Source organism: Notamacropus eugenii, chromosome 2 (assembly GCF_028372415.1).
Source record: "Notamacropus eugenii isolate mMacEug1 chromosome 2, mMacEug1.pri_v2, whole genome shotgun sequence".
NCBI lineage: Eukaryota > Metazoa > Chordata > Mammalia > Diprotodontia > Macropodidae > Notamacropus > Notamacropus eugenii.
The window spans coordinates 413,914,799-413,941,119 of NC_092873.1; the positions used below are offsets into that span (position 1 = coordinate 413,914,799).

The following is a 26,321-nucleotide window of genomic DNA, read 5'->3' on the forward strand; positions in this document are numbered from 1 at the left end:
TTAAAATCAAACAAGGTGGCACTACAAATTTATTTTTTGAAGAGAGTAAAATATACACGAAAGATATTTTCATATGAACAATAATTGTATTCCAATGTGATCAGTACAACAAAGGGAAAAGAATAATTGCAAACACTTATATAGCACTGGAAATGCAATATTAAGTTTGTAAAGTGCAAAGTTTGCTGCACAACATCGTAGAGAGATAATGGTAAGTTTTCTTTCTGATCATATGCTCAGAATACTGCATCATATGACATATGCTACATATTAATATCAGCTATAGACCCAGGGCAAATTCTACCAAGATGGGTAGATGAAAACTATCATATCAAAGACTGCACGTAGACATATGTATTAGAGTTAAATAGTACATGAAATTAAGTAATGTTAAACTGATACAATGACTATAATGTATATTTACATACACATATATATTTTAAAAACTTTACTGTGAAAAATCATGACTTTTTTGCACATTAAGTATCTTATTAACTTAGTATAAGCATAAATATCCAATGGAAAATAGAACTTAAAATCCTAAGGAACTCCTAACTTTGTAAAATTTCTCTTCTTAAAAAAGGGTGAGTGGGACAGGAACTGCCTATAGAATCAATGCTTTTAGTATAAGATCATAATAGAAGACCAGAACTGGCTTAAATCAGACAATAATTATGTAGAACAGCTAATTAAAAAAACATATATGTCTAACCTTCATGCAATCTCATCACTTTTATTTTTAAAAAATCTCCAAACATGATGTTGAAATTTTATGACACAAGATTCTAGCTGTGTCAGCTTTAAAAACAATACTCATTTCCTACCCTTTGCAAAGCTGTCAATCATTAATCTTGGTATTTACAATATCTTACAAAAAGAAATGACATACTTGAGGTTATTTTATGTATGGGAGGAGGAATCATATAAAACATTCAATATGAAAATTGAAAAAACTAGGGTGAAATGCACTAATACATAAAATACATGAAATATTTCTATGTGCAGAGCACAGTAAATGTTAGTGTTAGGCTTGACTACCACAGTCAGTGATATGTGCAAGATTAACATTTGGTTGGTATGGCTTACATCAAAACTCTGGTAACTTTCTTGAAGAGTTACAAAAACAGCTCAAAACCAAAAGGGCTTCTGTAAATGTATTTAGTGAAGCAGCATTTAATAAAAGTGTTAAAACTGCAAAATAATCAAATGCTACAAAGGAAGGAATTAGAATAAATGATCCATATCTAAGGTCTTCTTCTAGGTCTAGATCTCAATGACTGACAATTTGTTTAAATGTCACTGCTTAGATATACTAACTTTGCCTTGCTTGGAGCTCTCTAGTTTACAGACAGTTCACCTTTTATCTAACTCCTTGCTCTCTCAGTTCTGCAATATCCTCTGGCTCAAAGCAATACTAATATCTAACAAGTCATGATGTCAGTCTTTCTAACATGCCCAACACACCCCTGGGCAATCATCTGATTTCCTGACACACATAAGGACTTCTGGGCTATATCATCCACCTTGCTGCTGTACCCTCGAGACTTCCAGACCTTTCCCTCTGCCCTACAGCAGAACTTTCTTTTATGTACTATCTCCTTCAAGAAGGCTGAGTTCCTGCAGAGTAGGGACTATTTTTTTAAAAAAAATTTGTATCTTCAGAGGTATTTACCATAGAGTGGGCAGTAAGCACTTAATGTTTCTTCTTCATTCATTCTGACATGATATACTGATTATTATTGAAAAGCCTTATGAAGAGAATATTATTCAAGTCCAAAACCAAAAACAATGACTTGGATACTTCTTTGAAAGAGAAATAGAGAATAACCAGAGTAATTCCAAAGAGGTAGTTTTTCAAGCTTCTAAAAATTTTCTTCATTATTGTGTGGTGTATGATTTCCAAGAAATAATTTCTTCTTACCTTCTTCTATATAGATATATAAACCTTGTTACACACAAATTAGTTTCTTAAAGTCACATAAGCTCTTTAAAAAGGGATTTAAAATAAATATTCCGCTCAAGAAACAAGTAAAGCCTATGTTTAGTCAACTAGAAATAAAATTAAGAATTATCTTAATGTTTCAACATGCACGCTGCAATTCTGGTTTTAAAAATATTAATTTTAAGCAATTTAAGTTGCTAATGATTTTCAGATTCTTTCATTATAAAAAAGTTGTTTTATACGAGAAATTATAAATGGCGTAGGAGTATTACAGGTTTGTGCCACAAAGCAATATAATCATAAGGAAGTAGGAACTGTTTTTTCTTTTGTTGACTCTTATCTCTACCTCTCCTATGATTTCAACAATAGATGAGAAATTAAAACAAAGCCTTTTGTGACAAGGAAAACCATGATTCTTTTTTATAATTTAATATATTAACCTGAGACCTATTACTACTCTAGAGTTCTCCAAAAAACAAAACAAAACAAAAACCTTCCCATATCTTCAAGTCAAAAAAGTTAGGTCTATAAAAGCTGTTATAGTGAACTGACTATAGTGGAAATAAAGAAAGACAGCACTAAAAATCCCACCCTATTAAAAAGTGAGCGCTGATACAGTGAAGGCTCATGAAAAGAAGCGAATTATTCTTCAGGCTCCAAAGCAATCACCAAAAAGAATCTAGTCCCAGAGTTAACCCAATCCACTTAAGAGAGGAGTTCCCTGTTTCTATGGTCTTCTAGGAAATATGGCAGCCACTATCCTTCTGTGGTTTGATATCTGGTTCTTTGACTGGTTTCAGTTCTTCCTCTGGTTTGGGTTTGGCCTAGAGGGAAGGACAAAGACTTATGAATATCTGAGGCAAAGTTTAGGAAATTAAAATACATATCAGTTTTTCTGAAGATAGCACATTTTTTATGTGACACATAAGCATTTTTGTCAGATTACTACACATCTAATTTAGAAAGTATCATTTCTGCTAAAGAAGAAATTTTGGATTGGTACATTAGGTAATAGTTCTGTCTATATCATTTATCTTCATTCTTCTTGTGAGAAGGAAGGAAATAAAGGAGCCACAACAACAATAATCATTAGCATTTATGTAACACTTTAAAGTTTACAAAGAGCTTTACAATATTATTACCTCCATTTCACAGATGAGGAAATTGAGGCAGACAGAAGTTAAGTGACTTGTCCAGGATCACAGAGCTAAAAAGCATCTGAGGCAAGAACTGAACGACTCACATCTTTCTGAATCTAGGCCCAGGGCTCTATCCACTAAGCCAATTAACTGCCTCCAAAAACAAAAAGCTAAATAGTCCCTCCCCTTTAAGGAACTCATTGTCTAGCTAGCTATCATGGACACAGAGATCCAAGTTTTGAAGTAACAAATTCCCACAGCACTTTGAGGTCATTAAAAGAGCTTTATAGTGTAACAAGTGGCTAACTAAAACAGAGAAGGCTATTTTACAGAGTTATTTTGACTGCATGAGAGTTTTAACTCAAACCTAAGAGAGGTAAGATGGCTATGAAATAACAAAACGTTCCTACTTCTATCTTTCACAAATCTCTACTAATCTTTTTCATAACTCCCTAATCAGCTTAAGCCAAAATCCAATTTTTCCATTTACATCATCACTAAACCAAAGTGCACTAAGGCTACTGAGAAATAAACGAATAGCAATATATTTTACATCTTGATTATCTCTTGGAATGCTAAAATTAAGAACATATCTTCAATGAAATGGTAAATGTAGAATATGGAGATTTATTGCAGAATCATATATTTATCTATCCCATCCTTTTAAGATACTACTACCACCCTTGTGTCTCATCTTAAAGCAACAACTACAGATTTTTTTTTAAAAGATACTACCACCCTTGTGTCTCATCTTAAAGCAACAACTACAGATTTTTTTTTAAAAGATAGGTATTGCTTTGAGAATATTTACTTATAGGGATTCAGGAGCAAATAGTTGGAAAATATTCTAGAAGGAAACAAATACCGTAGAGCCTTGTGGACAGTAGAATAGCTCCAAATGGAAAGCACTAAATTACTAACTTAAAAGTCACTGCTCTCAAATAAATCTCTATCTTTGCAAACAGGGAAAATAAAGATATTAAAATAATAACCCTATAATCTCTATCTTAAATTTAAAAGAGAAATGGAACAAATAAAATAGAATAAAGCTCATACATTATCATCCTTTGGCCTCTTGGTGAGATCAAATGCAGCTAGTATTTCTGGTGTCCAGTGTGCATTTACAGGAGGAAATTCAAAAGGTACAGGCTCCACAAGACCATAGTTTGCTTTGAGTTCAAGTTGTGGTGCTTCTGTTGGAACTTTTTGGAAATAGCTATAAAAGAAAATTTAAACAACAATTTAATGCCAACTTTCCCTTAAAAGAGATCAGAAATACATAATGACCCCGTCTCAGCCGCTCTCTTCACCTACTAAAAATGATTCTTTATGGGTATCAGCTGATTCCAAAAAAGATTATCCTCACCTAAATGGTATACTGAGATGAAGTCAACTCCATGATAAGGTTTTTTTCCTAACCTGACACAGAGTAGGCATCTAATAAATCTTTCTTGATTGACTTGTGATTGACAGTGATTGCTGTGTTCTTTAGAGGCTCTTAGTAAAACCAAAATGATGTTTCCTAAAACCAGGCAAATTGCCAAGTTTTGCTGTGTTAATTATTTTGTTCCAAAGGCTGTTTAAGGTTTTAATTAGAATTTTTGTTTTTCTTGATAAATGAATAGTTTCTAATGAATCAAGATAAACAAGAGAATGTCAATAGAAGTATATCCTTACTAGTCATCAACATTAGCTGAATTTATCAGAAATGAGCGCCACATCAAAGATAGAGGCCAAGTGTACTGATAATGCATTTCTGCTTATACTTAATATAATTTTGCTTTTCAATAGGAAGATCTTCCCCACCCATTAGGGGAGTCTGATTAGGAAAGATTTGTAGGAAGGCCCACACCTTTTGTCAATGAGGCACTGGTTCTCAAGGGTTGTAATGCCCCTTGGCTCTAAAAAGTGTATAATGACCCTGAGGTAAGGTTTTACTTTGGGGCTTCCTGTCTGGAAGTGTTTTGTTTGGCCAGACGAGACTCTGGGAAGCCACTAAGGAGCCCCTCAGCTTTGAAAACCCAGATGTTCATGCTTCTCTCTCTGGTAACTATGTATGTAATCGTCAGACAGTAGGATCTGTCTGTTGATCTATGATGTATGTATTGCTTATATCAGGCAGTTGGAAGCACTGTCTATTGATCTGTATTTTCTCTGTATTTTCACAGATCAAAGAACCTGTGATAGTGGGCACCCCTGAGTATGTCAGGGTGTTTGCTTTTACACCAAGGTAAAAACATTTTCTATGTAGCAAACTATAGTAAATATATAATTAAGTTGTTCTCCAGTTAATTCTAAAAGTGAGAAAGGGGGTAGTGCTTTATGTATCATTCTTTATGATGGAAGTAGGGTTTTAGAAGCTGTTTAAATGAAGGGAGGGAGTCAGGCTGATTAGGATGGAGAAGAGGACTGAGAGAAAAAAATGGTTTTCTACCTTGAAATCAAACACAAAGGCAGATATTAGGTGAATGGAAAGGTAGAAGAATAGATATCTCGGGGCATTCTAATGAATAGAATCATTATGTCCTCTCCCTTAGCTAAAGTCATATTTATTACTCAAGGAAGAGAATCATTCGAAGATGCAAAAAACTTAGGTGTTATAAAATTTAAAGTAAGCTTTTTCAAGGGAAAAAAAAGGAATTAAGACAAATTAAGGTTACTATAGGTACAAACACATTTTTGTATAACCTAGTGAAATATAAAAGGAAACAAAGATTCTAATACACTGATATCTATACTCACATGAATCCATTTTCTCTCTGACATTTTTCTAAAGTGTTTTTCACTAGACTTCCAAGTTTCCTAAAGAATAGATGTCCGGAAGGTTTGGCTGTTGTTCCAGGCCCTTTGGTTTCTCCATACTCTTTGCATAATGCTTCAGCCTTGGCATAAACTGCATACAAAAAGGAGGTAAAGTTTATTAGATTACAGATTATTGTTCCATGCTTTTTTCCCATTTACCTAGTGAAACAAAAAAACAAGACTCCTAAGAACAACAAATGAGAGACTAACTAAAAGGTGAAGAACTATGGGTGTTTAACACTCCATTTGTTTTTTGACTTGGTTGATGAGTGTCAGTCTTACAAAATGCACTTTCTCTCTCTTTTTTTTTTTTTTGTTATAAGGAGCAGTTCCCTGGGGATAGAATGGAGGAAGAATATATTTGTGATACAAAATCAGTGATATAAAAATAAAAAAGTATCAATACCTTTTTTTTTTTACGTTAGAGGTAAACTTCTCTGTATAAACTCTGGAAAATTCCCCTCCCAGATTCCCATCTGACCATGTGAAAGTTCCTTTACTTTCTTAAAAAAAAAATAAAAAGCTAGTTTTTAAGGAAGTTAATATGCTGGCAGAAAAGCTTACATTTTTCTGATTCCTGGAGAGACCTGATTGCTTCACCACATTTATCACTTGCCAGCAAAGTCTGCCCATGATAGCAATAAGCCTGGTGGAAGAAAAAATAAGATTTCCCATTTCTGCTTTCCCCAAATGGCATTTAACAACAGATATTACTCCTTTCACATTTCAGATACGTTACATAAAAAATGCCTTTGTCTATGGCTTCAAATACTAATTCCTTTTATTTCCTCTCAGAAATAATTGAAATTATTATTATCCCAGTAAAGATCTTGAATTGAATTAACCTAAAATTCTTTGCTTAGCAAAGACAAAGTATATTAAAAATACATCATAAACATTGGAAGACTAGACTTTCTTACAAATATGCAGTAATGGGAAATACTTAGAAGAGTAAAAATAACTCTGCTATTCAAAGATTAGTAGACAAATTTCCTTGGTTGAAGATTAGGACTAAAGATGGATTCTAAAATAAAATCAGAGAAGAAGATCAATGTCCACTACTTATTTAAAATCTACTCTAACATTTTTCATCCAAAAAAATAATAGAAATATATAGTCTATATTAACTAAGTACATAACTGAAGGATCAAACCCAAAGAGAGGTTTTCAGCAGCTCATTACCAATCAAGGAAGGCTATACTGGGTAGTATGTCAAGACTGGTTTTAATACTTTTAAATTTTATTAAAGAAATAATTAGGATGAAGGAATTGAGAGGACTTTCAAAGTCTGCAAAAGACACCAAATTGAAAATGGCCTTACAAACTTGTGGAAGATAGAAATCAAAGTGATCTTATTAAAGAAAGCCCATAAAAAGTTCAACAAGAATAAATCGCATCTTACATATAGTAGAAACTATATAAAATTTTTGTTCGGTACCTAAAATTTGGATATACTAGAAGAATTTTTTTTTTTACAATGTTGAGTTTTTCTCTATTTCTTCTCTCTCTATTTAGCATTAGTCAAAGATAAGAAATGTGATAAGGCAGAGGGTCTAGAGAAAAACCAACTAAAATGATGAAAGGAATAGAACATTAGGGTTAGAAAAAATATTTTAAAATGCTTATTTTAAAAATAAGAGAGGTAGTTATTCAGTTGGAAAAGAAAGGATTTCTTCAAGTATATCAAGAATTATCATATAAATAATGATACTGAACTACTTTTCATCTTAGTTTCAATGAATCTGTAATCTCAGATGTACAAATTCTCTCCATCAGTACAAATGGTCACTTATTCATCCCTTTTGATTCTATGTGATGTTTATTTATTTTATAAATAAATAAATCAGCCACAAAAAATCTACCCAATCTGCTAAAGAACTTCTTTTAATCTTTAAACATTTCGCAGGTATCAGTGCAGTACTCAGGATCTCCATGTGTTATCCTTTGCTCTCATTAAATGACATGTCTATACCTCCTTCTCTAAATATGAATTTGCTCAACAATTTCCCATACTCCATTCATGTTACAGCCCAGTTGCACCCATCACACAGTTCTCCACTGTCCTTTGTATGATCTGCAATTTTTAATCTTCAGCGCTCGAGGCACATAAGCTGCAAATATCTTCATTGCGGTCTCTTTTGCTTATTTATGCTAACAATGAGCATGGCCAGACAGGATGAGTCAAAACATCCCATGAAATGATGCTTCTTGCTGCCACTGGGAACAGAATGAAACTCATTCCATTAACTCTTCTGTTTACTTCTCCAAGGAGAGGATACAACCCATCCGTTACTTTAACTATGGCTTTCCTTTGTCTTCTGGTTTCATGTATCAACAATGGTATGGTTTATTTCTTCCAGTAAATAGCATGTCAATTTTGTTGGTCAATGGACAAAGATCTTACATATGAAGTATCTATTATTAAGTTACTAAATATTGATCACCTCAAACTGCGGATTCTCAGCACCCTCTGCCCATTTTTCTACCATAAATACCACCATCAAAGCAGAAGCAGAAGAGTTTGCACCAAAATGAAGGTTAGAATTTAAAAAGTTGTTATCTTTCAGTCACCCTATTGATGATGAACCTTTCTATACTTATGACAACACTCTTGTTTGTTGATGAATCTATTCTCAAAGCCTTTCCAGAATCGCAGCCTCTAGGAAAGCTCATGCTTTGCTGGCACGGGCTTCAATAATTTATGGAGGAGCTGGAGCAGGGCTTTGTAATTATTTAATTTTCATAAGGGAAAAAGGACATGGACTTAAACTTCAGTGAGAAGGGCTAGTTAGAACAGGTTACCAAAGAAAGCTAATATAAGAAATGTCATACTGAGTTAGATCCATGCATTCTGATAACAAAGGCACATTGTGGGATGTCATGGAACAAAACCAGTTAAACCAATTAATTCTTTTAAATGGGATTTATACTTATGAAATTAAATATTCAGAGTTTAAAATGGCTCTCTGTAGAATATGACAGTATTATCCTTCTCTAGCTACAGTAAGAGTACAAATGTCTTGACTAGAAAACAGGGTGGAATGAGATGCAAATGATCACAGTCAGTTCACTTTCCCTAGTCTTGGTCAAACTAAATGTTTGTACTACTAGATAATCATTAATGAACAGAATAAGTAGTGATATCTTTTTGTTCTGTACTAGACCAGGAATTAATCAAATGTTCTTACAAATAGCAAATGTGAACATGGGAACAACATTTTAACATTATATAATGTTAAGTAAATACTTACATAAGCTGTGTAAAAACACATTTTCAAGTGAAGGTATTTTCTCCATTTAAGAGTGTATGTAGGCTCCAAACTGGATAAAGTGTGATCTAAAATAACATTTATAAAACAAAACCTAAGTTCTCTGACAAGAATTTTTGATTTTCCTTTCTTCCAAAGAGTTCAATGACTATCATCATTACAGTTCAAAAATTAAGGCTGATTAATAAACTTGAAATAAACCTTAAAACAATTCTTTTTCAGTGACAGCCAAGTTAGACAATGAGACCTATCACATGATAGTTTTCTCTTTTGAAGAGGATAGACATGTGCAGTGAAGAGTTGGAAAGAACACTAGACTAGGAGTGAAAAGGCCTTAGTTCTGGAGCTGGATAGTTCTCGTATTACTTACTGCTTCTATGATACTGGGCAAATCATTTTTTATTTCCTTAAAGTTAAGCTTTCTCACCTGTCAAATAGAGATAACAGATATGAAAGGATTTTGAAAACTTCAAATCATTATGCAAGCTATATAGTATTAAATCATTACCTAAAAACAAAATAATGGAAGGTACAAATATAAAATTCAGTAAAATCCAATACTGATTTCTAAAGTATAATAAATGCCTTTCAATTTTGCCAATGTAATTGAACTCAACAATTTTTAAGCATCTACTATAAGAAAGGTCCAAAGACAAAAAAAAAACAACACTTGTGAAAAGAATAGACCAGAAGTCAGAAGACTATGTTCTAGTCCTAATTCCAACACTTTTACTAGTACTGGAACCTTGATCATGTGTGTTAGGACCTATTCTACCTCTGGACAACTGGCTGCTGGCCCATCACATAGATGCAAAACACCCCAATATAGGAAGTACTGAAAAGAAGACCCTGAGTGAATATTAGCCTGTCCACTGTTCCCATACTGAGAGTCTGGAAATTAAGAAAGGTAAATTAAGACTTAAGCCAGAAGTTTAGAGAACGAACAAACCTTGTAGCATCTAGAGACACCTGGTTGTACTACTAATTGCCTTCCTCCTGTTCCCCAGTTCAGCTTCTTTTCTAGATTTGTGTGTAGGTATATCCAAAAACACCACTCCCCCTTCTCCTCTGACTCAGCTAGCCCTAAGAAAGAGCAAACAAAAATCAAAGGAGCATGCTTTTAGAACTATATGGGACCTTAGAGGCTATGAGGATGGCAATTAAGGTCAACATCCTTTCAAGATAATGAGAGCTGTTATTCATCTGCCACTTTTTAAATTATCCTTCCAGCTAACAAACTCCCACCTGTCTCTCTCAATAGTCCTGTAAATACTCAATCACCCACCTCTTAGGTACAAACAATCCTCAATCTCTCAACCTCCTCTTTTCTCATGCCCACCTGACTCATACTCCAACCCTACACCACCCATGTCCCACTCTAATTCTGCTCATACCCTTGCACTACATCCTCTATAATTACTATTCTGTAGTGAACAAACTTCCTTTCATTCTGGCCTTCTGTCTCTAATACGCCTTCAATTTACTTGCCCTCAAAGAGACCTGTCTTACCCCAGAGCACCCTGCATTTTTGGTCAACATTTCCAACACCAGATTTTCACTCAAAACCCAGATACAACGGTCTCGGCAGGAGAGTTCCTTCCTCCCCTCTGCCATTTCCAGACTTTAACTTTGCCAACATCATACAGCAACACCTCCTTCTCTATTCAAATCATGGAAGCTTTGTCTACTGGTCCTCAAGCCATTCTCTCTCCTTTCTCAAGGACTTTAGCAACTAGATAATTTTCTACAAATTTATGTTATACAATCTCAACTGGGACCTCAATTCTGTTAGGCAATCCTTATCAACTCACTAATTCATGCTCCAAAGAAATTATTCATGAACTCTAAAAAAGTTGCTAAAACTTGCTTTTTCTACATCCTTAACACCCTTTGCATTAACTACTTTTCTCTTTTTCACAAAATCACAACTGTAGTTAAGTCCTTCATCAGCTCTCACCCAGATTTGTACAAAGACCTCCTAACCTTTCTTAAAGCTCTCCAAATTGCAATCCATGTTCCACTCTACTACCAAAGGGATTTTTCTTCAGTACAGAGTTGATCATGTTGGTGTCCTACTTGATAGACCCTGGTTTACTGAGAAAAGTTATTATAGGAAAATAAACTCCCAATTGCCTTTAGGATCAAATATAAACTCCTCTACATTTATCTTTTAAAGTCCTTCATAGGCTGGCCCCAACCCAGCTTTCTGGCCTCATTATATATTATGGTCTTTCGGATTCTATAATCCAGCCAAAATGGCCTTCATGCTGTTCCCCTGATGTGATCTTCCATCTCCCATCTCTGTGCTTTTGCAATGGCCAATTGTCCCTCACCTCTGCCTCAGAGAATTGCTCTCTTTCTTCACGATACAGCTCAAGCAACATTTTCTACACAATGTCTTTCCTGATACTCTTCAACTGTTGGTTCTCTCCTTTTCTATTTAGGAACATAAGAGGAAGCAAAATGGAAGAGCAAATAGTGTTGGGCCTGAATTCAGGAGAACCTGAGTTCAATTTCAGCCTCAGACACTTACAAGTTGTGTGACCCTAGGCAAGTCACTTAACCTCTTTGTCTCAGTTTTCTCAACTATAAGATGGGGGTATTTTGCAAGAATTCTTATTTTGGAGGATTCTTGTTAAATGAGATATTTGTCTTGCACTTAGCACGGTGGCTGACACATGGTAGGCACTATATAAATTATTTCTTGCCTATCTCATTTTATGTTTATCTACTTTGTACTTATTTTCTTTCTATTTATTATGTATACACTCAATGTTCCATACAGATTTATATTCCATATTAAAATGTAAGCTCCTTGAGAGTAAGAATTGGTTCAGTCTTTGTATTTGTATTCTCAGTGCCTGAATACAGGAAGTACTTAATAAAATTAACTGTTGGCTGATTAAAACTTTGGCACATTTACTACTTTTATGAGCCCCTAACCGCAAGCTCCTATATGAATAAGCCCAAAGTCAGCCAAGGGATGAATAAAATCTCTTTTGACTTCTCTTTCTCCTTTCTTTGCCCTTTCAACTAATTACAACAATCAAAAATCCTAAAGCCTAGATCTCTGAGTGAAGACAACAGATAACATGTTGTTTCCCTATCAATCACCATCCTCGAATCCATGAAGAACAAGGGGGAATCTAAAATACATTAGAAATGAGACCTTTTCTGTACCAAGGGGGAAAAAAAGGGAATCATGCTATGTGCCACATCCCAAACAGGATGCAGATTTGGGGGACTGCAGTACACCTCCCATCCCTACCCTTCCTCTGGACTCAAGAATAAGTTAATTCTTACACATGGGTTTTCTCCTTTTTCTTCCTAGTGAGAGATACTGATTTACTGTGTAATCACTATTTGAACAGGCCTTTGCCATCAAACATAGGAATTGAAATGCACAGGAGAAAAGGATCTAGTCTTGTTCTCATTTTAAAATTCCTACAACTCACACAAATAGCCCTTTTTCAGACTTTCAGTGACTCTAATTCATGTGAGCCCAATTAGTGGGACTAATCTAGTAAGTCATTAAACTTCTCTGGACCAGTTTCACTACTGCAAAGTAAGGCTGACACCTCTTAGCCACCTCATGCTGCTGTGAAGATAGTTCATGGAGAATGACTATGAGAGTAATTTGGAAAGTATTAACCCTGTACAGCGAGATACTATTGGAAAGAGTCAAGCATTTTCCTTTTCATTGGGATAAAATTCCATTTCCATTCACAGGAGCACTTCTTGCTTCTTAACTGTGAGTAGTTTCATTTGATCACATTTTACTTCTAAGTAAATCAATCTACATTGACACCTGTCTGATGAATAACTTAGAACAGTTCCCCTAATTAAATCAGTGGAAGAAAACCTGGACATCTGACAGCAAAGGAGTCAAAAATGGACTTAGAACTCACCAACTCTTTGATAGAAATTGGCTGTTTCGTATGCCAGTGCAGCAATTAGACCAGGATTATGTTTGAGTTCAATTGCTCGAGCAATTGTAACTGAGAAAGAAAAAAATGGACCCCTATATTAAGAACTGCAAAACAATACAAGTTTAATTTGGATACATAGTAAGAAGGGAAATATACATCTGTATCACTAAAGTTTTAAGACCAGGAATAAGAATCTGTTATGTAACAACAATGATGTGAAAAATGTAAATTACTGAAAATAAAAGCACCAGCATGCAGAAATTGCTGAATTCAGTAGTACACAGCCAAATCCCCCAAATTTTCTAAGAAATGTGATTCTTCGCATTAAATAGTAACTATGAGGCATACCAAGAACTATTCCTAAGAAAGAATTAGAAATGAATCAAGAAAGCCCCTAGCACAAGCTCTAGCCCTCACAGCTGCCATGTTTGCATGTAGGCATATCTAGAAACACAGGGAAAAGCAGATGCAAAGAACAGAAATGGAGGGACGAGAAAAGGAGAGCAAATAAGCAAAGGGTGCAAGTGGTTTTTCACTCTTTTAGGAGAAGTGGAATAAAGTCAAAGATTTTCCTCAAAAGAACCATTAATCTTTTACCTTGTGTAGCCAATGAGAGTCTTGCTAGAAACTAATAAGGCCAAAAGCTATTAAAAGTAAAATATTGCTTTTTGACTACAGATCTTTCAGAACCAGTTATCTTCTGGACAATGTAGCTGAATTGCAAAATAAATGTACTTGTAGAAAATTAGTTTCTCAGAAATTCAATGCTACATTGTGACATTTGGGAATACCTTCTTGAGCTTCAGCTTGACATTGAATAATGTAGGAATCTATGAGTCGAACTTCCAAATCCCTGCCTTTTTCTGCAGGTGTGATAAGTTTGGGAATATGGTCTTCCTAAGAGAGAGCAAAATAAATGCCAAATTTTATTTTAACCCAAATTATTCTCAGCTGTTTAATGTTATATTTAAATATTTTAAGTAAATGATACTTCTGGAAGTTGAGGTGAAACATTCAATTTGTGATTTCGCTAGAAATTCAAAGGAAATTAAAGTTGTGCTAAATAGAGCAGCTGTAATGGCCACAACAGACAAAGAATTACAAGAGTGTTATAGACTATATACTAGGAGATTCCCAACTACAGCCCCAAATAATTTTTAGTTCAAATCAAGGGGGTATTACGAAATGTTTATGTATGTAACCCATACCTTTCGGAAAACATTTAGCCAAAAATGCTAATATAACCAAGTTATCTTTTGTATGTTATCCTGAATTATACTTTCAGACAATTAAAAAAACTGAATATACAAGGAAAAAAATGCACCTAAAAGAGAATCATATGGAAAAATACCACGTATAATTAGTTTTTATACCTGTTGTAACATCCCACACCAAGAATATAAACGACAGATCACCTTTATATAATAGGGCTTTAATGTTTAAAAAGAACACTTTTCTCATAACAAACTTACAAAATAGCTACTGTAAATAATATAATCAATCATATGGCAGATACAATACAATAAAAATTTACTAAAGGCCTGCTGTGTGCAAAGTATAGTATTAGGCATTGGGAGAAGATACAAATTTTGGATAAAACACTGTCCTTGCCTTCCTGGAGATTGAAGTCTAATAATAGGGATAAAATGTAAACACATAATGATAATGCATGATAATAACTACATCAGAAAGTTTGAAGGACCTGAGGGATCTCTGACACCAAGGAAACTGAAAGAGCGAAGTTATTAGTATTGAATATTTTGGCTCAAGATGAACCAGAAATGAAGACCATGTTCCCATTTTTTTCATGCCCACCCTACTAGGGGCAATTAAAACAATACACTATGATTAAAGATGTTCTATTTATTAAGTTCACATTTCACTACATAAAAAGGCAAAAGGTGGGTAGCTATGCAATAGCAAAATAATACTGTAAAATAAAAGACCAATTACTAACATTTCTAAAATAACAAAACAAATTTCTTGGATCTCATCACTAATTGAAATTTGGAAAGCTTCAAAAAGTGAGAAAACTATCAAAAGCAAAAATATGTTTTGGTACCTTCAAATGTTTGAAAATCCCAGCCGCAATTTTTAGGCTTCTATGAACTTCTTTTGCTTCATCTTCTGTAATGCTAAAATATAATGACACCAGTGATTCTAATTCTTCTTTTTAGTTTTCAAAGAATTTTTTTTATCAATAAAAATAGTTATTTACAGAAATGCTGGCCTTGTTCTTTTTGTGAATTCAATATTAACACTGCAAATTATGGTCTAACATTTCACTCATTAGCATTTAAAACATTTCTACTTGGAAATAATCTGTATCATTTAACAAGAAAGCCTTGCAAGTCCTGAAAATAACATTGCCTATGTTAAAGTTAATTATATATAGATATTTGCATATATTCTTTGCCCCTTCTGTTCACACTTACTTTTCTTTTCCAGCCAATCTTGATGCATATTTGGTATACCATAAGGCTACATTAAAAGCCATGGAAATCAATTCAAACACAGCATCTTGCTGGGCACTAAAATTAAACACACCTTCGTTAATTTGGTCACATATATCAAGTGTATCTGTATAAAACATTAGCATCAATATGATTACTTAGTATACTATCAATCAACATTTATTCTGAACGTCTACTAGGCATTGTAGATGATTGAAAGATTACAGTATGATCTTCAAATACCATATAATCTACTTAGGAAGACAAGACAACTATATATGGAGATATATATATAGATATATATATATATATGCAAATATATAAATAAAATGATAATCAATTAACAAACATTTATTAAATCCCTACTATGTTCTGGGAGCTATGCTAGGCAGTGGGGATACAAAACCACAAAACAAAAATCTCTGCCATCAAAGAGTTTCTATTCTGTCAGAGGCAACAAATACACGTGTAAATACATACAAAACACCAATAACAAATACAAGGTAAATAGAAGTACTAGTAGCTGGGAAACCAAGAAAGGCCTCATGTAGAAGCGAGAGTTTACCCCCTAATGGTCAGAGGGAACAGCAAAAAGATCAGTTCAGCTGGACCAAAGAGTGCATGAAAAAGAGTAATATATAAAAAGGTTGGGAAAGAAAATTGGAGCCAGATTGTGAAGGACTTCATAATGCCAAAGGAATTTATATTTGATCCTTGAGAAAACTACTGAAGTTTATGTGGAGTGACATGGTCAGATCTGTTCTTTAGAAATAATTTGGAAGTTATGTGGAGAATGGAAAGTGGACTGTAAGGGAAGAGACCTGAGCCAGAGAGGCCAGCAAGGCTGGTGAAAGATACTCTATGTGATCTAGGCAAGAAGTGACGAGGGCCTGAACTATGCGGGGAGGAGAGAGGGTGACTAGATGAGTAGCAAAAAGGGTATACTCCTGAGGGAAGTTATGGAGGAAGAATTTACAAGATTAGGCTACTAATAATTGGATACAGAAAGACGGAAAGGCAGAACGAGAAATTAAAAGTAACCCTATCTCATGAGTAGTTCAGAAAGGAATGATTCTCAAGATAAGCTTCACCAACTGGTCCTGAGTTGAACCCTCAAAGGATGAGCAGGATTTAGACAGATGAAAAAGCAAGCATTCCAGTCAGGGGACTGACATGGTAATGGGGAAGTAGACAGTTTCAGAGAAACCAGGGAATATTTCACATAAAATGTAAATTTAAACAAAATGGTGATGAATACATGCCAAATGACTAAATCATAGGATCAGAGATTCAGAGCTTGAAAGTACCTTAGTACCAACTTCACTACCCACTCCACCCCCAGGGACCCTAAGATTTGGATAAATTAAATAGCTTCTCTTCTGAAAATGGCTGGAAATTTCCTAAAGATGTCACTTCTAGCTGACAACATAAAGAGAAGTTTTCTATTTCACACATATTCCTGTTAATGACGTAACACAGACATTTAAATATCGGACATTTAAGACCAAAAAGCAAAATAAATTCATTAGACACAAAGAAAGATCAATTGTTGAACTATTAGAAGAGGCTACAGCCAAGGGAGGTTGTTATTCAATATCTTCCTTTATTTGTTAAGGTGGGGTACTTTGTTTTGGAACAATTTCAAAAAATAAGACATTGCTAAGCCCCTGACGAGCTAATTTTCTATAACAATCACCTTGTTATGATTAGGAATTTTCAATGTTACTCAGCAAACATTTATTAAGTGCCTTCCAGTGCTTTTCAGTTCCTATCCCCAGAGTTAGAAGTGTTTTGCATATAGTAAGCAATTAATGCATACTTAATCATTCATTCATTTATACCATGTATGAAGCACTTGTGGTATAAAATAATGATAAAAATGATGGTAATAATTAACATTTATCTTCAATAAAGCATCTGGGGTTGGGGGAATACAACACGTATACAGGAAAATAAAATACAGGGTATTTTGTAAAAGGAGAGAACATTAGCAAGTAGAGGAGAGCATCAGGAAGGTTTCTCACTCAAGATAGCATCTGAGCTAAGCTTTGATAGAAGATAAGGCCTGTGACAAGCAGAAATGAGGCCAGTTTGTAGGAAAGGCATGGGGACAGCTTTTACAGCTGCACTGAGGCAGGAGATAGAATGTTAAGGGAATAGACAGCAATTATTTGGCTAAAATGTAAAATGCATGAAGGGGGATAATGAAGAATAAAGCAGAAAATGTGTTAACATAAATAATTTTTTGATAATGATAGAACTGATTTTAATTGTTGAGGAAGGATATGGAATCCCTGACTGATGCTACAGAATCTCAACACTAGAGAGAGAGTAGGAAAGGCCAGTGAAGGAATAAAGCTGTGTGGGGAGGTTTGCTGGTGGGGAATGTAACAGAGAGTAAAGGGACCAACTTCCTAGAGCTCTCTCTCAAAAAAAGTAGAATGAATAAATGAAGAGGACTTTCAATTTTACTCTTAAACATAAGCTCAGATAATTAAGGTGGAGAGCTCAAATGCCTCTATCCTTCTTTTGCATATTAGTACTTTTTTTTTTAAATTGAGTCCTCCTCTGGATAAAGTGAAGGTGAACTTTTTTTCCCACAGTTTTTATATGGGTAATATCTATTTCTCTAAGTGAGTGAAATGTTTTTCTTAACAGTAAGATGCAATGAGTTAAATTCAAATTGTGATGAAAAATTTTCCTAGGATATTTTAAAAAAAACTTGTTCAGATTTCTATTTTTTCTTTTTCAACATTTCTTTTCAAAATATAGAGCCTATGATTAGTCACCAGTTAAACAGCTTCAAAAATTAGATTTAACGTAGCATTATATACCTTGGAACATGTCCTTGTAATGTATCAGTCCACTTAAAGTTTTGAATATATCTCAATTTGCTTTCTTGGGTGGAGTTATCCAATGAATTTATGAAACCTGGAAAAAACGAAATTTAAAAATTTTAATTTTAAAGAACTTCAGGTATCTTATAGCAAAGAAATTAAAATATTCAGATGGATACTAGCAAGAAACTACCAAAACTCACACATTTTATTCCACAGCTTCAATAGCACTATGCTCATATTCACCTTTTCCACACAAATTCCTGGATGTTCCCTCACCCTGGCCTTATTTCCTGACCACTTCCACCTCATCAGAAACTTAGGCTCCCACCAGTAGGTCCCCTACCTCTAAGGGTGAGCTTTTGCCCTGTTATATTGGGGCCTAGGTTCCCCTATCTCTTTCTGGCCTCCTCACCATGACCCAAGTGCAGGTACCCTTCCATCCCCAGGCCAGCTTCACAGTATGCATTCATATATTATAATTCCCACTGGAATGCAAGCTTCTTGAGGACAAGTCTGACTTACTTGCTTGAATTTGTACACTCGGTGATTAGCATAGAACCTGACACACAGTAAGTAATTTAATGAATGCTCATTCTATCTTCATCTAACTTTCTCTGGCAACAACTTAAATCTGAACATCCAAAGAGTAAGAAATGGATTTTCAAAATAGTGTTTAAATGACTTTATTTTCCTACCTATCTTACCATTCTTCTGAAATACAACCACAACCTCCATCAAAAGAATAAAAAATTCAACCTTTAAAAGCCCAAGAATTATACATTTATTCAACAAAATGGACATTATAATATTTGCTTTTAACAGAAAAAAACAACACATACTAGTAAAATGTTAAACATCTAACCTTGTAAAAGAGAAAAGTAGGAATCTGTTGCATTCTTCATCATTTCTGGGTTACAGGTCAAATCAGTGAATAACTCTAGCAGTCGTGTCCTTGATGATCTCAAATCACTGGAAGAACAGGAAAGAGAGTAAAGCTAAGTAAACTCTATTATGAAGTCTGAGGAAAAGTGGATAATTTGAAAGCATTTAAAAATCTATCAACTCAAAAAGAGAAAAAGTTTTTTTCCTCATATATGAAATCTTATGAATCTTATCTCCCAAAAAATTGGGGGGTTTTTGGCCAAAAATAGAAATAAATTTCTAATTTAATATCCTCAAATATATAAAAGAATCTTTAACCATTCAAAAAAGATAAAAAACAGTTCTAATTAAACAAAAATAAAATTATTGCTAAGATGTCACATTGACAACGTACTGCTGATTTAATTTTAGATAATATACACGGCTCTGTTGAGTCTTATAGTTTAGGGACATTTTAAAGACTCCTATTTATAACTGACAAATACTCTAATGGATCTGTGATTGCAGATGCCTCCAATGACAACAATTTCAATTCACTTATGCACGTCTATTCCATCTGATTTGTCCTTGTCTACCTGTAAATCTATAGTAGGAAGTTCAACCAATATCCTAAAGGGCTTCCTTTGTTCCTCTTGACAATGCACAAAGACCACTGGAACTTTCCAGCTATAAACTGCTTATTTCTTCCATCTGTTACATAATTGGTCTCATCTTTCTTTCTGGTTATACATCTCTCTGATGACATTTTTATAACGTTTCTCTTATACAATAACTAATTTGTTTTGGCCTCTTCCTGTCCACCAAACATTTCTTCACCATCACTTGGGTGATGCTGAATTTTAGTTCTCTAAAGTCATTAATATTCCATAGCTCACAACCACAAACCACTAGAAAAATAAAAGTGTGAAACTGTTTCAGAAAGCAATTAACCACTGCAGATGATTTTTATAGTAACAATTCTTCGAGGATTAAAATACATTTACGTAGCATAACACTGATAACTATTTTTGACCCTGATATTCCTTTCTCTGACTTCCACAATATTCTACCTCTTCAAGCTCATTATTCCTTCTGAGTTTGTTTTTTGGAATTTCTTTCCTTCTTCCATCCACAATTGTCGGTGTTCTTTAAGACTCAGTCATAAGAACACGGATTCAGAGCAGAAAAGGGCCTCAGAGGTCATCTCAATTCTAGAGGTAATATGGAACCACTAGAGTTTATCAAGTAGGAGAGTGACATGTTCAGATCGATCCTTAAAGAAAATCACCTTGAGGCAACAGAGAGGAAGAATAGGAGTGGAGAAAAACCTGAGACAGGGAGACCAATGAGGAGACTGTTAAAATCTAAGTGAGGGGTGATAAGGGACTGAACTAAGGTAGATGCAGTATAATTACACAGCTCAACACAGAATCAGAAGATTTTAGAATTGAAATGATCAGATTGATTCTGTGTCTTTTTGGAATTGATCCTATTCACAGTTAAATGATTGGTGGTACAGTGGATAAAGTACAGGACCTGAAGTCAGGAAGATTCATCTTCCTGAGTTCAACTCTGGCCTCAGACACTTAATACCCTGGGCAAGTCACTTCATCCTGTTTGCCTCTGTTTCCTCATCTATAAAATGAACTGGAAAAGGACATGGCAAACCACTTTAGTATTTCTGCCAAGAGAACCTCAATGGGGTTGTGAAGAGCCAGTCATGACTGAAAACAACTGCCAAAGTCATGGTCCTACATACTGCTGCTACTACTACTACTACTACTACTACTACTACTACTACTACCACTACATCAGCCTTCCTAAAACAATGCTTTTACCCAAATACTTTTCTGTTCAAAGGCTCCTTGTTAATCACAAGTCCAACCACATTAGTTTATACCTTTAAGGCTTTTCACAATTTAGCATCAAAGTATTTTTCCAAACTTACCCCCAACTATTCCCTTTCTATCTCCAACAAAGACGGTCTGCTTAACTAACTGACCCAGCAACATAATGACAGCTACCATTTACATAGCACTTACTGTGTTCCAAGCACTTTAAAATTATTATTTCATTTGATCTTCACAACAACGCTGGGAGTAGGTGTCATTGTTCCCATTTTACAGTTAAGGAAACTGTTAGGATCCTCATGCCAAAACCACTCCTCTCTTTTTACTATTAAGAGACACCTTAAGGACCAACAAATACACTGTTTCCTGAGTTTGGTATAACAATCCTTTGTGCCTCATCTTCTGGAGGATCTCAGTCACAGTGAAATCCCAGAGTAGTTTCATAACAGCACCACATGGTCTCTGAGCTTGGACAAGCACCTGTAGTACCCATGTTCCGGTCATGAAGCTCTGATATGAATCACACTTGTCTCATTGTTGCTGGTAGTCTTCCATTGTCAAGGTTACACTTCACTGCGTAGCCATCAGTATAAGTATTGAGATTGAACCACACTAAAGCAGGTCTCCTTGGTATTAGAGGAATCCCCAGCACATGTGTCTAGTTTCCCTCCTCCAACTGAATAAAGAAAGCTTTATGCTTATAATCACTGTTAGCTCTTTGGTTTTATTTTACTTGTTATTATTTGTTAAGAGTTAACTGTGGTTTTGATAACCCGTATGAGCTCTCTGGCTTTTTAGAGTTAAGAGAGATCGTAAAACCTCTGTGATTCTTTGGTCATTTGTTTTGGTTGACAAAACCGAGACAGAAATTAAGTGACTTGCTCAGGGTCACACTACCAGTAAGTATCTGAGGTCACACATGAATTTAGGTCTTCCTGACTCCAAGTCTGACACTTATCACTTGCCTCACACTTTTTCCAAACCTGAAATGCCCAATCTCTGCCTCTCTGCCCTGTTAAAATCTAATTAAATTCCCCATTTTTTCATGAAGCCTTCTCAGATTACTTTAAAGCTCTGTTCTCAACTCATAATACATTGTCTCTGGTAAATTAATCATATGCTGATTTGTGACATCTTTTGCAGTTTTCTTCTGGTAATGTAATTTAACTATTCTGACAAAAATGTAACTTCTCCTATATAAATAGGGGGGGAAAAGCCAAAAGATCTCAAAGGTATAATATTTTAAGATGTGGGAGTTTAACTTTTCACATGTTGTTTCTCCAACCAAACTGCAATCGTTGAAGGTAAGTACATATCATATTACTATATATTGTCCACAACACCTAACATAGTAACATGAACAAAGAACAGTAGTTAAAGAAATGTTGGAGCTGATTCAAACTTACTTGCAGATTTTTGAAGCTGCAGGAGTTGTTACTACACCATAATAATTAAAGGAGACAGGTGCAGTGGCTTTTAGTGGGTTCCGATGAAACCAGTGTGTCATTTTCCCCAGATATTTTCTACAGATCTATGTTAAAAGAAACCTAAACACATAGGAGAAAAAAAAGTATAGATCTGAATGTTTATGACAAAATATTTCATAAAGTAAACTCTACAACCATTTTTAGCTTTAAAAAAATTTAAAAATATGTATTTTGTTTTTCATGTTTATAATATACATTTCTGAAATGTTTTTCTATTAAAAAGACTGTGATGTATTTAAATTGTCTACACAAAATCTGCTGGAAGCCTGTCCTCTATCAACTGTAGTTTGCAAAGTAATACTGAATTTACATGACCCAATATAGCTGTTCTAGGAAGCAAAAGCAAACAGTTAGATGGAGAATGTTCTTCCAAATAACCTATAACATCAGATATTACTGTTTTAATTTAAATTGAGACTCCAATAGGAAAGAGCAGTTTCCATAACTGTTTTTCATATATCTCATCAGTTGCATACAAATCTTTATGTTTTCTCTATGATAAACATTTTCCCCTGCAGTAGCAGTAATAAAGATTATCACCATTTAAAACAGTTAAAAAAAATTATTCCCAAATCTTACATACACTGTATCATTTAACTTCTAAAACAAAATAAAGGAAAAACCTAAACACCTAAATGCACTACTGTTTTTAAAAGACTGACTTCTATATCATCTGAACGATAAAAGTATATGTCTAAAAGATTCCCTGGCAATGAAGAATGTTAAGGGTATCATGACCAACAGCTGTCTTGAAATAAGTCCAGGAAGTAGTGCACAGAAGATATTCTGTCAATAAATCCATGACTGTTAATTGTGAATTCACTTCATTTGGCCTCACCACAAAATGTTTAAATGTTAAAAATTAATAATCTTTATTGGACTTTCTTATCGCTACTAAGAAGGTATAAGTACTGACTGGCATGCCAGTTATGGCCAAAGTTTAAACACAACCACAGAACTCATTTATATACCACTTTAAGTTTACAAAATGCTTTCTTCTTAACACTTGGTCAGGCAAATGGTGTAAATCTTATTGCTCTGATTTTACTGATGAGGAAAATGAGGCTGAGGAAGCAACTGATTCTATAATGCTATAACTTGCAAAATATCATGGGTTAAGTTTAAGATAAGGGATTTGAATCCATAGCTCCTGACTGATTTCATGACCAATACATTTCCTACTAAAGTACTATACAAAATGAATCAGAAATCAAGGATACTAATCTGCATTACTTTTACCTTCTGCATTAATGGCTAAAGATAAAGTTCATAAACCAAACAGTTTCGACCACAACCTTTTTCCCTCTAGTAAGACAAAGCCTTGATGCTCCTTTTATCCTTAGTTGGTTATTTATTCTATATGGTTGTAAACATACTCTTAAATGCAGTACATGTCCTGACACTTTATAACAGGATCACTGATAAAGAGCTCTAAGTGACCTTAAAGGCATCTAGTTCAACCCCCTCATTTTAAATATAAAAAAATTGAGGCACAGAGATTTTCTGTAATTTGCCCCAAGTCGCACAAATAAGTATCATAAGGTAGGAGTAAAGCCTAGGACTTGGAATCAGCCAAGTACTACACTGCCTTTCCAGATTACTCCATGCCAGTATGACAATATCCATCTCTGAAAATGAGTATTTTTTTAAAAAATTTAACTTTCTACTTAACTAAATATCAAAGAGAGGCAGGTAATCTGTGAACAGATGTTCTTTGGGAGGAAACAAAACCTAAGCTGACACACTATGGGTTGGACCTCAGACACTCCTATTCTTAAAAGAATTTCAAAACATTAGAATGGATTTCTGAGTACAATCTTCTTTCCCAGAGATTTTTTTTTAAAGGATGACTATGTACCTGTAGAAGATCCTTCAGGTGTACTCAACTTGAAACAAAACCAAATTCAATGAATTAAAGTCAAGATTTACAAAGAAGCTAAAATTAAGAAGGCATAGCTCCTTTAATTTGCAAGCTTTCCTAGGAAGTTTTAAATTAAGTTGACAAAATTCACAGGCCTCTTTTTACTATTGAATTTACCTAGTAAGTTATGTGACTACTCAGTGATTATAACTGTCCAGTAGTTTTATGATATGACATATCACCTAATGAGAGAAAAAGTACCTTCCCAACATCTTTTCCAGTCAGTCAACAAGATTCAAAGAATATATTAAACCAAAATCTCATATGTAAAAATATGCTTTTTAAAAAGTAAAAACTTTCTCGAACAAATTTTAATTTCCCCAATAAAAAGCAAAAGTTGTTCATAACTTAAAAACACTTGAATCACCCCCTTGGGAACTTCGAGCTCACTAGACACTAACAATCTACTTCTCACAGAGAAATCTCACCAGCAACTTAATTGTGTGATATTTCATGATTATCAATACAAAAATACGCATTACCTTCTGATGACTAAACAGACTATGTATATATTTGGCTGTAATAAAATTAGTGCTTCTTCCAATTTCAGGTGGAGTCTTGGAGGAATATGTCCCAAACGTGTTCTTTTTTTGTACTTAACCTGGGCTTTGACAACTGTCTCAATCGAATTCCCTTCCCCGGTAACCCCACTTCATGCGTTATTCTGAGAAGGGGGGCTTCACAGAGGGTCCAGCACACACAAAAGGCCCCCGCTTACACGCCCCAAGGAGGCTTCCCGCCTCAGCCTCCCCTGAACTTTCCCCCCACCCCCACCTTCGCCTATCACCAGGAAATTCTCGGCACTGTGGGGTCGTCTTTGGAGTCATCGCATCGGTCCCTGTTTCTAGGATCACGCTGAGATCCCAGAAGAGCTTCCCCAACCGACAAGTCTGGAGAGCGGAGAGAGGGCAGAAATATATGGGGGGGATGGAAAGCTCGGTGCACCCCACTAAGTACCAACTCACCTGAGTGCTGGACCACTTCCGGCTTACTCACCTCTTCCTCCTCCCACACCCTCAACAAGCCGGACAAGTTGCGCCTGCGCGATAGGGAGGTATACTCCCCGCCCATACGGCTGGACTGACACCCAGAAAGCAGGGAAGAGCCGTGGAGTCATTCCAATCGAAAGTCGATGGCATCAACTGCGGAAGCAGGGGAACGCTACTGCAAGCCGATATCATCGTTCGCAAACCGCTGGGAGGGCTGTCAAATGCCTTTCAAGCATCAAGCCAGGGGCTCTTGTGAGCCCAGGGTGTAACGTGGCTCTGGGTAAGGTTGGGAGAGAGGCGTGCAGCCAAAGTGAGGGTGTTTCCTGACCGACGGCAGGAGAAAAGGAAAAAGTTTCTCTAAGATACCCCATCCTGACCGCGTGTGTGGATAGGGAGGAGGGCTTCCATGATTGGGACGCGGGGAGGGGGGCGGGACCCCAAACGGAACACTAATAATAGAGACGTTACACTCACCAGGCTTCTCCGAGAACCGTGAAGCTGTTATTCCGGGGAAGCAGAGACAATGTCGGTACCCCTCAGACTAAAAGCAATAGGACTAGGGGAAACCGAAAACCTCGGGATACTGAGCAAAGGTCACGTGGCCCCCGCAGCCATGACAAACACCCCGGCGGAAACCCGCGTCCCTCGGAGATCGTTGCTACGGTGGCCCGCGCAGCCCTCGCCTTCCCTCTGGGGCTTCGGGAGTCGGGTGTGGCCCCTCCCCTAGGTCCCGAGCAAGAAGTCTCCAAGCTTCTCCTCGAAGTTCGGGTGCCTGGATCACAATGGCGGCCGCAGGCTCCTCCCGGCCGCTCCGGGGAGGCGGGGCCGACGCAACCTAA

General features: G+C 35.6%; 1 protein-coding gene across 6 annotated transcripts; it reads right to left on the reverse strand.

The window, feature by feature from the left end:
* Window positions 1-26,310, reverse strand: BROX (BRO1 domain and CAAX motif containing). Of its 6 annotated transcripts, none has more exons than XM_072647768.1 (14): window positions 25,957-26,309; window positions 25,459-25,635; window positions 22,492-22,632; window positions 19,237-19,343; window positions 18,369-18,465; window positions 15,517-15,612; window positions 15,144-15,216; window positions 13,873-13,978; window positions 13,061-13,150; window positions 9,135-9,220; window positions 6,448-6,529; window positions 5,824-5,974; window positions 4,138-4,297; window positions 1-2,766 (listed from the first exon to the last, which is right to left on the reverse strand). In XM_072647768.1, the coding sequence occupies exons 3-14, from the start codon at window positions 22,590-22,592 to the stop codon at window positions 2,680-2,682; spliced, it is 1,236 nt and encodes a 411-aa protein (XP_072503869.1). In that variant the 5' UTR covers window positions 22,593-22,632; window positions 25,459-25,635; window positions 25,957-26,309; the 3' UTR covers window positions 1-2,679. The 6 variants fall into 6 exon arrangements, with proteins under 6 accessions (XP_072503869.1, XP_072503871.1, XP_072503870.1 ...); XM_072647770.1 differs by having other exon boundaries at window positions 25,490-25,635; window positions 25,957-26,266; XM_072647769.1 differs by having other exon boundaries at window positions 25,459-25,805; window positions 25,957-26,196.
* Window positions 26,311-26,321: the final 11 nt, after the last annotated feature.

Coding starts and splice junctions, on each gene's coding strand:
- BROX (XM_072647767.1), bottom strand. CDS start 22,592: ATGACACACTGGTTTCATCGGAACCCACTAAAAGCCACTGCACCTGTC. Junction 18,466..19,236: donor CTACTTTTCTCTTTTACAAG/GTTAGATGTTTA, acceptor CGTTTTTTCCAG/GTTTCATAAATTCATTGGAT. Junction 2,767..4,137: donor AGAGGCCAAAGGATGATAAT/GTATGAGCTTTA, acceptor CCTTCCCTCTAG/GCCAAACCCAAACCAGAGGA.